The 13,598-nt window shown below is 36.9% G+C and overlaps 1 protein-coding gene across 1 annotated transcript in view; it reads right to left on the bottom strand.

The window, feature by feature from the left end:
- Positions 1 to 13,598, bottom strand: part of EDIL3 (EGF like and discoidin domains 3) — a 229,263-nt gene that overhangs the window by 183,152 nt on the left and 32,513 nt on the right. Inside the window, exon 2 of the mRNA XM_085316785.1 lies at positions 461 to 589. Coding sequence (XP_085172911.1) covers positions 461 to 589 — 129 coding nt within the window. The remainder of the gene's footprint in view (positions 1 to 460; positions 590 to 13,598) is intronic.

Genomic DNA, 13,598 nt, shown 5'->3' with positions numbered 1-13,598 from the left:
GATTTAAACAAATGACTAATATGTTTTATTCTGATTTCTCATATACTGTTTCTGTAACTTAGCTTCATTAACTAATTACTCTACTGTCTAGACCGAGGTATAAAACTACCAGAAACCAAGCTTGAAATGAGATTAAACCACTGAAATCAGTGGAAGGATATTAAGAAATGTTTTAATGACAATGAGTTTTGAGAAACATCGGTCACRTTAAGTCACAGCTATGATCTTCTCTCTTTAAGTAGAGCACTGAGTCTAGACACATACACTCTTGACATACTGTTTGAACTGTCTTCTAATTACGATATTGACATCTGTGATGTAGAAATAAGGATAAGGCACCAATAACAAACAGTGCATCAACCACAGCACTACACAAAACTCAGCAGACAACCACTGTTTTGCCAAATACAACTAACGGGATATTCAAATAGTTATTCCACCATTAAAAGTTTGCACTTACCAACCTCCACAACACTAGAACAATTGGGGTCTGTGAAGCCTTCGGGACACTCGCACGAATAGAAGTCATCATTTAACCCTGACAGACAGATGCCACCATTTTCACATGGGTTGGAGTCACACACATCCCCTGTGGGTTAAAGGCAAAAAACATTTTCAGTTTATTACATAAAACTCTCCAAAAGTTATGCATAAACTCTAAGTACTGTAGATTACTGARAACAGAAGGGAACAACGAACTCTAATTCCTTTGAATGCCTTTCAGCTAATTCATGATTTATTTATTTATTTTACCAGGATACCTCTGTCATTATTTTCCCTTGCTTTCTCCTCTGTAAAAATATATTCTCTTGCAATACCGAAAACCTAAAATTTAACAAAAAATATTCCCCTTCCCATTTGCTCTCACTTGAAATAATTTAGGATATAGATTTAGAACAGAATTAACCTAGGATTTTACCTCTCCAGGTTCCTTACCAGCTGAAGGTTGGCTATTAGCTTATCACTTGGCTCACAAGCTAAAAACAGTAGCTGTGGTTACACCACTGTCTGTTCCAGATCTATGCACTCTTAAATCACTGAGYAGTATAAACTTGATCCACATCAGGCATCAGCATACAGCTGTATTTCTGCTGAATACAAACCATGGCATTTAGGCCAGTAGTGTGCCTTTATGCTGTATGTATTTATGTATTATGTCAGTCATAGGAAGACCAATTATATGTGATCCCAGCATAAAGCTTGACAGCATGAAGTAAAGCTATCAAAACATTTTTGAGCGATTTAATTCTAGCAGTAAGTTTATACCAGATCACCAATTTTTATCACGTGAACCRGTAGGTTTTGTCTAGTACTAGGAGTCCTAGAGGCAAAGCTGCTGTACGGCCACACTGTGCCTGGAGAGGGGTTTTACGTGGACTTGTGATCCGCCGGCTCTGTGGCAGGGATGGAGGCTGAGGCGCTCGGGCAGCTCCTCTACGAGCCCTGCCACGTCCCAGGGAAGTCTGCCAAGTTCCCCTATAATTCAGTGTTGCAGAATCAGAGCAAATAAGCAAAGAGAAGATGCGCCTCAAAACTCCTGATAACATAGGGCAAGCACAGGCCCAGGGGTGGCTTGAATCTGCCTAGCTAAGGCTAAACTAACGATTTTGCTTATCAGTGAAGACACCTMCTCAGCTGATTACTGTTCAGCCAATCAACAGCAGAAAGATGTAAATTCTGAAAAACAGCCACAGAGCTGCTTCATAGGCCGGGAATTTGAACATGTCTCCAATGCTACCGCTGGGAACAGTATCCTATTGTGATTTCTCATCTAATATTATTTCTTTAAAATTGCCCTCATGAGGAGATGGTGCTCCATATGCGAAAGAGAGCACARCTCTCTGTCTCTTACTGGACAGTCTCTTAACTGTCTCTCTGGACAGTTAAGTCCAACACTTAAAACTCACTTAGTTTTAACAATCTTAAACAAATACACAAACCAACCAACCCAAACCCCACCTGCCTATTACAGTTTTATACATACGCTGGGGTGAAAGAAAATTTCATTTAGCAGAGTCTCTGAAACGTTCACATCAACTGAAAACATCTGAAATACTTATTTTCAGTTTGAGATCTGTCTAGAGTTTGAAGAAAGTCAGCCACCTCATTACTCTATCAATAACCGCTATTTTCACGTTAACAGAAGAATCATGATGTGATATATTTTACATCTGCATTCCAGGAGAATGATAAGGAGGTGATTACCTGCTCTAGATCTCTCATAGGATAACTGGAAGCAATCCTAAAGAATGCCCTGAGCTTTGGGCAACTTCAATTGCATATTTTTTTCCTCAGCTATTTAAATACATATTTAGATGCATTTTGATTTATCTCACCCTTTATCTTGTAAGACAGATCTGTGCTATCATTTTCCATATTTTTATTTTATAGTATAACGTGACTGTAAAAGCCATAGGAACACATTTTGTGTACTTTAGCATCAGATCTCTCAATCTGAATTTCTTAATATTTGCATGTTTCATCATATAGCATAACAGTAATTGGTACTTCAAACACTTTAAATGTCTATTACATGGTGTATCTTTTTGTATGTCAATCAAAATCATTGCTGTTCATGAATGCAAATTCATAAATCTGAAAGGAATACCAAGTTGTTTTCCCTAAGACGCTATATCCATTATATAGTCGTATCATTTTACAAATGTGGTGTTGGATTTCAGAATTTTACTATTGCTATTCTACAGTAAGTTTTTTATTACTCTTTAGAAATACCAATAATTTGTGCTGCACAGTTTTGTTTCATAAAATTTTTGCAAATGCCACTTAAAGTCAACATGTTTAGATAGGTAATTATTACAAAATAATAAGTACATTAATTTGTATTATATTTTTAATTAAAAAGCTGTAATTTTTTAAATAAAGCAAGTGAGCTTTCTATAAATCTTTCTAATGTCACCAATATAGTGACAGTGAGCGGATTCAAAATATTTTCACACCTTTCTGGGATACAGACTCAAGATCAGCATCTGGAGTGAAAAAATTTATAAGACTTCCTTTATTGAACTCTGTGTCCCAATTGCAAAAAGCCTCTAGGGTATGCAAGTGTCTGTGGTGGGTTTATTTCATTTTTTTTTTTTAAATCTGCCAACTTTAAATTGTCTTTATGACAGAGATTGTCATGTGTTTATCTACTTGATATTAACAGTTTATCTTGAAAATAGTCCAGCTGAAGGAGAAGTACAGCTATTGAAAGAGAGTCAGTGACACCTCTTTCTATGCTACAAATCATTTGTCTTCCTACTAGAATCTAAACTAGTTAAACCTTCCCTTGTCTTGAGTGCTCGCTGCACTATTTGGGTAGCAAAGGATGCTTGTTCTTGGCTTCATGAGACTTAGGCACTTGGTTGTGAAAGGACAATTAGTATCAGCTGGTCCCATACAGCACACAGATGCTCCAAAAAATGTATTCCTCATAGCATTAATAATTCGTTTGGAGGAGGAACACTTGTTATGTTAATCCACTTGGATATTTAGAGTAAAATGAGAGGGGACATTTTTATTATGTGCTTCCTGATGCAGTGGTTCTTTCAATTTCAATTATGCAAGACAAGAACAAAAAAGAAAGGTAGGTAGTCAAACTACTGTTTCCATTTATGAGGTTTTTTTTATTGACTGACAAGCAGAATGAACCCCTAGTTTTCCTAATTTGAAGTCTCCCACTGTGACCAAAGCGTGTATACTCAGCTGTGTGATTTTCATTTGTCTGAAAATTCATCTTGGCTTTTCTAGTTTGAAGTAAAGTGATCCAGTCTACAGTTTGGGACCAATACAACAGCTGCTGTCCTCTAACAACAGTTAATAATTTTCCATGGCCAAGAAATGACTGCACTAAGTGTTCTTTTGACCCAACTACCTTGGCCCAAATTCTCTCAGTCACTAGTGTATACTTTTTGCTATTATTATCACAAAAGTATAATGAATACAGCACAAGGTGAAGAAAATGGGACTATCAAAGAGAGAACATAACCAGTAGCATCACATCTCAAAACACTTTGTGAATAAATTCTGACCCAGGCCAAAATAATTTTGAAGTAATTTCATGTGGGAAAAAAACAAACAAACAAACAAAAAAAAAATCCAGAAAACAAAAAAGCCACACCACCTGACTCTGACACGATCATCATGGGCAGGATGTGACAGTGTTTGACAATGTGTCCTATCTGTTATCAGAATTCATGGTCACCAAAAAGCCTGGAAACCCTACCAAATATATTAAAACATTTAACATCCACACTCAAAAGGGATTAAGAAAAATCCTTCAGCTTCTAGAATGGTCCAGTATTTGAACACATCAGTTCCTGATAAAACAGCTTTAAGACCAAAATGTAACCATTTGTAATTCATTTCACAGCAGAATTACAAAGGGACACAAAACTTTGTTTTATATTACTGTTGTAAATGATTATTTGTTCAGACTGTGCCAAGCTTGATTCAGATACATTTGTGTTACATTTTTACTGGTCTTGCAAGTTAATAAGCAGCGAGCTTTAAATTGCCTCAGTTGTTGGAAGGACTCTGCAGTGTCAGAAACTGTACAAAGACTAAACAGCAATAAAAAAAAGACAAGAAGTTTCCACAAAAACATTTACCTAGGCTGTCTGACTCACGTAACACTGAAGAGAACTAAAGTGGGAAAATGGGTTATAGTAACTTTGTACAGCAATGGTTAAAATAGTGCTTCAGTATGGCATTAAATATGATGCAGTCAGAGAAATGAGCAAGTRTACAGACAAGTGAGCAATAACTCTGCTTAAGACTACATATAAAGTTCGTGCAAATTTGCATACTCAAATTAGTAAAACTCACTTAAAACGTTAGCACCCTTACGACTTAGTGCCTGTGAAATTGTGCAGAACAAAAATAAATGTCACCTTTGAATCAATAACATGCCTCTCAATTTACGTTCGCGCCTCTTGAGAGACCATTCATGCTGAAATCCTGAAATCCAATTTGTTATACATTCTACTCAGTCTGATGCATAGAATTTGATTTTAAAGGCTCTGTTCTGAATAAGAAAAGCTTACACYGGTGCACTTTCTTTTAACCTAACAGGTTATGGGATTTGTTGCCATTGGATGTACTGTGTTGCACATTATGTAATCTTTAACACAGYGAGAGTTTAACCCTAGAGTCTCAGTGGACGGGAGAGTAAAAACGACCCTGAAGAAAGGGCTGTATTTGTTAGTCTAACTCTTACAGAAATGTGCTCTGTATGGGTAATGGCACCTTGGTGATAAGTAATATGGCATTTGCAACAAACTATGCCATTCTGACAAATTTCCATAAATTAAACAAATGCTAAGACCACCCCTACTATTTAAAAAAACATCAAGTGACAGTTACTATAAAGTTCTGGAAAAGGTTCAATACAAGGGTCAAAAAAAAAAAAAAACAATAATTCATGTTTTTATTTTCTATGTCCTGACTAGCCCTGTACATTTCATTATGAGGTTACTCAAGCATTACGTCACAACACTATGTATATAAAGTAYGCACTGCCTCTACTCCATCCTCAGGAAAATCTCAAACAGTAAAATTGCATGATCTAATATTATATCATACTTTTAATATACACACACACGGTGTCATTTTTCCATGAYCTCAAGCATGGAGAAGATAAGGTGAAATCAAACTGAGAATATCTCAGAAAAAAACTCTGGATTTGGAGAGGAGGCACTCTTGAAACTTAAATAACCAGAAGATACTAATTTATTTTTTCTTCAACTTTTCCTCACACCTTTGGTTTTTTCAGAATGTTCTTTAGTCAAGTGAGTCTGAGTCATYTATTCTTTCTCTCACTGAGAAACAAGGTTGGGTTAAATGAAGAAAAAAACAGGCAAGACAAGAAGAATAAAATGAAAGTAGAGATTCATACATGCTTAAATTAGAATTCTAATTGAGAACCCTCCCTCTCCAAACACACAGAAATATATAGCAAAACTCAAAATAAAATCATGAGATATCTGCACTCTAGTAACAATTTAGGCCTCTTTTAAGGCCTAAGAGATGACATAACATCTCTTATGTGAGGCTCTAGCAGAGGAACCATTCCGCTAAGTCCACCTTGCTCCCTTACATACATTCATAGATTCAACAAGATGTTGAAAGAACCATTTATTGTTTCTCCTTCCACTAGAGGGTCCAGGGAGAAAGATAACAATGCTAAATAGTTTCACAAACTTTACCTTTTATACAGCATACTTTTTAATTCTAGAAAGCCCCACAAATTACTTTACATGATTCCTCTCTACTGAATAGTGCAATAACTTGCTTGACAGTAAAGGACAACCTGAAAGAAGAAATTCAACCGCCGTATATAAATAATGCAGCACATCATGGTGGTAAGAGTTTGCCCATCAATCATTGTCAAGAAGAGAATTCACAGAGTTTATGAAAACAGTTTTTGTGATATGAAGGCTAAAGAAGATACACTGTGCAAACAGAAAGGTACCATCCTGCACTCATCCATATGTATTATTTTGTAAAGCGCTCTTAGTTATTGTAAAATTACAAAGAACAGCTACCATTATAACATGCAAATCAATGTGCTGTTGCAGTTCATTAGTGCTGGTCAATGAATAAAAGAATTATTTTGTCTGTTTCAAAACCATGTGTTCTGTAACAGCATGGTTCCTAGGATAGGAATGCCTAATAGCAGCTCAAATACTGTACCCTGGATTAGGTATGGGAGAAGCATTTGAGTACCTATTCACAAAATTATTAGCTTGGTATCATTTCCCTCAACTATCTTAAAATATCTGAATGACAACTGTTAAGATTTCCAGTGGAAATGCTACTTTAAGAGTTATTTTCTGGACACAACTGAATAGTGATCAAGAAGAAAGGAATATGTCTTTAAAAAAATCCCATGGATTCACAAGATTTCAAAAACAGAAGGAAAGAAGTGATAGAAGGAAACAATTTGGGTGTCTGGGCACATTTTCTTCTATAGTTCAAGAACATGGTACACCCAGTGAAATAGCAAATATAGAARTATGCATGGACAAAATTCATGCTTATGTATTGCTTTACACACATTTATATGCACATTTAATGTACAGTATGTAATAGGTATTACATAATGAAGCAGTGAAACTTCCAGAAGCTGATATGGAGCTAAATAGCTCAGGAGGATTTCAATGAGAYGAAGACAAGAGCAGAAACAAAAGGCATAACGCAATCCACAGCTGGACTGTTATAAYGTAGTAACGTGTACGCCCAGGGCGCTCATCGCGTGTGTTGTAGCATACGTGGAAAGGACGTGGCATCCCCTGACAACATGGGCTGAGGCTCTACATACACGTTCTGTAACTTGAGCTTTTGCTTTGGCCACTGATGGAGGAAGGAGGACCATCTGCAGGAATCTACACAAAATGGCAGGTGCATTTTTCTTCAATTCCTTATTGCTACATGAAATACAGCTTATTTTTAAAGCCCTCTCTAAATATTTATTTAGAATTAATAGCTATTCCTTTCAATGAGAATAAAACTTCCTTGTTATGAAGAAGAAATCTCCAGGCAGAACTGAACAATGAACTGCCCAGAAAATAAATCAGTCAACAGAAACTTGGTCTCTGGGTAGTAAAAATGAGCCCCAGTTCTGAAACCCAGAAGAGCAACTAAATTTCAGCAGACAACTGAAAAAGCACATGCTACCAGTAGCAGTTTCACATTAAAAATCAATCTTCAAAAAAGAGACCTTTAAWACTTCCTTGATTTACAGAATCATCTGTACGCTGCCCAAGTTCAAATCTACTCCTCCACAGCTAAACCACTACTGAGAAGCAAACTATAAATCATATTGAAGACACACCTGTGCAGAGATGCAAAATGTGAACATGAGAACAGTTGAGCTYTGCAGTCCTTTTAACAAATACGTAGGCTGTCATCCAGATTTAATGATGAGGCAGCTAATTTGCTTCTCTATGGTAGAGAGAGCTAAACAATTAACTYGTATCTCTTAGTATCTGAAAGGTAAGTTAAAATTTTTAAATACTAATAGCTTTAAAGTTATTTATTCCCTCCTGCTTGCTTTCCAGGCTGATTTGCCTACTATGCAGAGAGAAGTTCAGCTAACTTTCCAACTCAAATACTCATGGCAGATTGTCTAAATAGTTTTAGAAAATGAATACACTGATATTATTAGCTCTAGAGATCCCCATTTGAAATGGAAAGGGAAACTTACAGGAGAACATTAATTTCAATAAACTCACAATTTTATCACAGGTTACWTGAGAATTGAGGTGCTTGCTACTTTTTGTGAAAGCCTCTGAGATAAAGAGGCTGCACGTATTTAAATAAACATTTCTGAAGCTTGTAGCTGTGGAAGAGTTTCAAAATACCAATGTAACTCAGCATAATCTTTTCTTTAAACCTAACTTTTCCCAATTTGTAATCTGTGAAGATACAATAGCCTATTTTTTAAAATCTGAGATAGAATTATGAAAAGAAATTTAGGTTAGGAGTAATTATTCTAATCAGAGAATTCTCACCAGAATGTCAATCTAGGACTGGAGTGAACCATTAATCCTAGGTGCAGATCAAGTGCTGACTTGAACTTTGGATTTAGTGTAAGAGTATAACACTCTGTGTCCCTATTTTCAGGGTTAGGATACAGCTTTAACGTACTGCCCAGCCAGATTAWTTTCTATCATGCCAAATCCCCTTCTGCCTTAAAAAGTATAATCTTTTCTCTTCTTAAACGTCTATAGTATTTGCTACTTTATTCATYTGAACTGAAAGAGTAGTAGGTCACTGTACTTCAGCCTACTGCGTTTCAGCCTTTTCAAGCATCTGATGCTTGACAATACAAAAAATAACTAGAAACGGAAAACAGCTTAAAAAATAAACTCTTTTCTCTATCACAGGTTACAGAGAGTTCATTTCTATGCCAACCGGTCTTCAGGGAAAAAGAGGAACTATTCCTGCCATTTCAACTCTTTTTTGGTAAGAAAAGTAACAAGTATGATTAAAAAAAGGAATACGGTTATATAATAAGCTTCTGAATACTTTTGTAACTTATGGAAAATGTTTTTATGCATACAGTGTTGGGGTTTTTGTTTGTTTGTTTTTTAAATGAACGAATGACTCTATAGTTGCTAAATGAGAATTTGGAGAAAATCRCCATCGGTTCAGAAATTGTTTCATCAGAGAAAGACACGCATCCTCCCTACCTGACCAGCTGATACTACGAACTGCGTAGCATCCCTGGCGTCCACCCTCAGCCAACAGCAACACAGCTTCGCTGCACGAGCAGCCAGGTCGCTGATAAATGCCTTTAACGCATTTACCCTAATCCCTACCAATAAAGYCTCCTGCAATATCCTCTTATCCAGAGGCTCAACGAACCTGGCAAAAGTCACCTACATCCTCCTCACCATACTCATTCAATTCCCGCGGCCGCCCACGTCAGCCTCGTTCACGCGATTACGAGCTATCACGACCATCGATGTGAGTGAACATGCTTTTCTGCACGTGATCAGACATACAGAGCAAGACTGGTTTACGAACAGGGRAAGAACAGAAGCTCAGACTGAGACTTCCTGAATAAGAGACACTTAGGTTTAAACCATTTGTCTCTTCATTAAACTGTGTTTTATCAATCAAAGCTTTCAGAGGGATTCTAAGTCGTCATGCGAATACATTATCGTTTCCAGTTACAGCTCTTTACTTCAAATTTCTCAATTAATATAATATTCAAATTCTCACTAGAAATTCCTGTGTTTTACAGATCTGATACAGCAGTTTCTCTCAGAAATCACCTGGTCTCCTGAGGGTTTGTCCATCAACTTCCAGCAGACTCCACTTGTACATTCACAACTGTGAGAGCTCCAATACATGGAGCGAGAGTCACAATCTCTTCCCCATTTTTTTTTCCTTCTTCTTTTTATTTTTTTTTAATCACCATTCCCAAGGCTCTGGACTTGGCCTAGCCCCTACCAGGAAACCACTGAGATATATAGCAGCTTCTCCCTTCTCCATCCCGTTTTCCACGGAAAGAAAATCCACGAGTGAGTTGACCCACCAGTCCAGARGTCATCCTTCCGATGTGCCCATTTTTGCTTCCTCATCACAACATGGGGAAATACAGATCAACCTTTTTACTGATCGTAGAATCATCGCTTTTGGATTGTTAAATAAATAATTCTAATTTTCGTTCAGTATACATCTTAGTTTTATGTTTCCATTCCTTTTCTTAAGCTTCACAGCTTTTGAGATTAGCAATTCAGAAGCACCAGTGTGTGTGTGTACACATATACATTTATATATATAATGCACGTGTATGTGTCTAGGTGTTTCAATTCTCCTCTGTTTGCCCTATATTAGATTTATTCAGGTACTGGTTGCTAGGCAATTATTAGTTTCCTCAGTAGCGCTGAATTTATCTTTTCTCATCATATATAAACAAAAACTTGAGAGCAGAGCAAATAAAAGTTACAATTAAGTTTTTAAAACTCTAATTATGTTTCATGATATCTTACTATCTCATCCAAAATAAAATACATTAAAACAATATGAATTCTAAATATAGTCTATTCTTTGAAAAGTAGCTAGTGCTTTTTTACTTACCTCTATTTTCAGATATCCACTATTAAGTTYCTTACTTGGTCACATTTTAAAGAAAAGTAGCAACAGTTTGAGGAATAGACACCATTTCATATCTCAGGTGAAGCATTCAAAGCACAGAACAAGAAAGTTGTTATTCTCATTTCAATTTTTTTAATATATATTAYAAAGTACCAAATGAATCCCATAACACCCTTAAATATATATGTAGATTTATATTTAAAAACCATACACACTGTCTCCATCAATATTTTCATAACATATATTAAAAATGCAAGAACACTTGCTGTTTATAAGTTCATATTCCAAACTCCAGAACATATTTTAAAATACACAATGTGAAACAGTTAGTATTGGCTATGTCTAAATAAACAAATAGTATGGCACAACAGCAGTGGATCAGGATTTCGAAGTAGAGAGTACTAAGGTTTTTCCATCTACATTAAAGTGTGAGGATTTTACTTCAGACTGGATTTAATCACTTCCTCTTAGGCAGCCTGCAGCCGCCCAATTGACCAGTCATTGATTTGGACCCCTAAGTAACCATTAGGTTAAAGCGTATTTGGTCTGCACCTGAGTGGAGCTTCTAGTCTGATGTTCTCTGAAGTTAATCTAGTTCATGAACATCAAAACCACTCTGCAAACTGAACCAAAGGGAGCACAGTACGTGGAGGCAATCAAACGATTCACTTTTGAAGCTCACAGAGGCACTAAACTACTATTTTAATAGAGATGTAGACACCAAACACTCTTTCCTGAATGAACTTACTCTACGCTTTAAATTATACAACTATAAGGTTATTTTAAGAGAGACTTTGATGATACCAAATTCTGCAGTTAAAGGAAAGCAAGCAAAAATATTCTATAGACTTCTACTGTCATAGCTAGTTGATCTTACTTCATTTGTTTCATGCATTTTTTTTTTTGTCATTTGGATGTTTAAATCCATCACCATGAAATTTCTGTCACAACTAAAAATGAAAGTTTTTTGTATCTACCTAAGTAGATACAACTACATTGCTAGYTTTCATCATTTTCTCTCTGATTTTACTGGAAGGTGATGTTACTGATCATATTTGGAATAATAATTATGTAATGCAGATACGTGTCCCTCCTGTGAAGGATATGGAATAATAAGGACACTCTGGCTGTCAGCTACAATGAAGAAGTGATTCTGTTTATTTTGGACGAGGTAGCTAGCAGTGCCATCGAGCTCTAGCTCCGGAGATGAATGATTCATATCCTTTTGATTTTTGTTAGAGTCTCTGGAAAGAYGTATAGATGCAATTTTAAATTTATTTGTTTGGACTTTGCTCAGAAATAGAATATCTCAAATTTTGGCACATACAGAGACTCATCKATTGTTACTATCAAAGAGGTTTCTTCTAACTCCAGAATTTCCACAAATACTCCATAAAATTCTATGAAGTAATATACCTACCAGGCACATTTTAATTAAAGGAACCAAGTTAGAATTTAGTTTTAGCCTCGGGGAGTGCTTACATCATGCAGCAGCACACGAGGCAAAGACGCCCCAAACAGTGCTTTGCCAAGAAGGTACACGCAGTGCAACTCGGGGATTATGTAAAAATGCAAATTTGGTCACAGGTATCACCCATCTCTGCAGTGTAATCACTTGCGCGACGCAGCCCAGACCTTAGACAACTACACAGCCTCACTGCTCTGCAGCTTTCCCCTCTCAAGCAGCGCAGGCGAGCAAAGGCGGCGGCCGCCTAACCSCGCAGCGGTGCTGCGCTGATTGCCTGAGGAACGCTCCCAGAGCCGACGTGAACGGCTGTCGGAGCGTTGAGTAATAAAGCGGTTTGCGTATTTACCAAAAACTCGTCTCTGTATGGTCACTCTGCACTCACAAACTGTTTTCGGTAATTTTTTTTTCCCAAGTATAACCAGTAAGTCAAAGCTAAACAAAGGGGAGTAGCAGCTTGAAAGTGCATACTGCTGCTTGATAGGTACGGAAGGAGATCTGAAAACGAAGATTTGGGACCAGTGTTTTTAAAAAAGGAAAGAGATAGGAGGAAAACAAAAGATAAGGCTGGGAGAGAATAGTGTAAGTGAAAGATATTAAAACAACAGAGGGGCTGAGAATATGATACTTCTGGTACACTATTTTCCAAGATGGGTGTTAATCGAAGCTTTAATAAAAATGAAAACAAACCCGCTGGCAATTAAGCTAAATAACTCGACTGTTTCAACAGAATTCTGAATGCAAAAAATGTTCCTATAAAAACATAGGGAAAAAAGAAAAAAGAACAAGGGGGGGGGGCGGGAAAGAAGTCTTTCTTGTCCTGCATCCCAAGACAACCAAACTACCCACTGTGGACAACTGAAGCGCGCTGCAACCACTGGCTGTCTGGAGGTCAACCTGCCTGTCAACATCTTCAGTATGTACCAGCCTCCCTGGCATGTCTTAAGCCTGAAAAAATAAAGCTGGTCTCCCACTCTTGCTCCAGTGAGGAGGAAAAAGAAATAAATGATTTTTCCTAACTGAGCTGCTATTTTCTTCAGTTTATCTACAGCTTTGGTTTACTAACTGCATCCAGGTAATGTTAACATGGTTAATTATGTATAGGATGCCCCCAATACACTAACTGAAATGCAATTGCTGTTGTGTGTTATTTACCACAGGCCTGAGGAAGTCTGCACGTATAGCATGTATTTTTTTTAAAAAAATACAGAGATTAATAATAAAGAAAGGGGAAAAATACTAAAAAGTGAAAATAATAAAGTCAGCTTGCCCAACTTTTTCGGCCTCTTAAAAATCAGGGAGTGTTTTTTCAGTGCAAACTAATGCCGACGATATGGTTTTGTGCAACATGCCCATCAGGGCACTGCTCGGCATCGTCACCGCTCTCCTATCTAATTCTGTCTTTGCACATCAACTTATTTTCAAAGGCACTCATACAAATCAACTTCAATCTGTTTCCTTTCATTCCCTAGCAATAAAATTCGGACCATTTCCCGTCTCCACTCCCATACTGTAACTTGCAAAT

This window comes from Rhea americana, unplaced genomic scaffold, assembly GCF_003343005.1.
Source record: "Rhea americana isolate MKP2758 unplaced genomic scaffold, rheAme1 scaffold_114, whole genome shotgun sequence".
Lineage (NCBI taxonomy): Eukaryota > Metazoa > Chordata > Aves > Rheiformes > Rheidae > Rhea > Rhea americana.
This window is presented reverse-complemented; position numbering and strand designations above follow the sequence as displayed.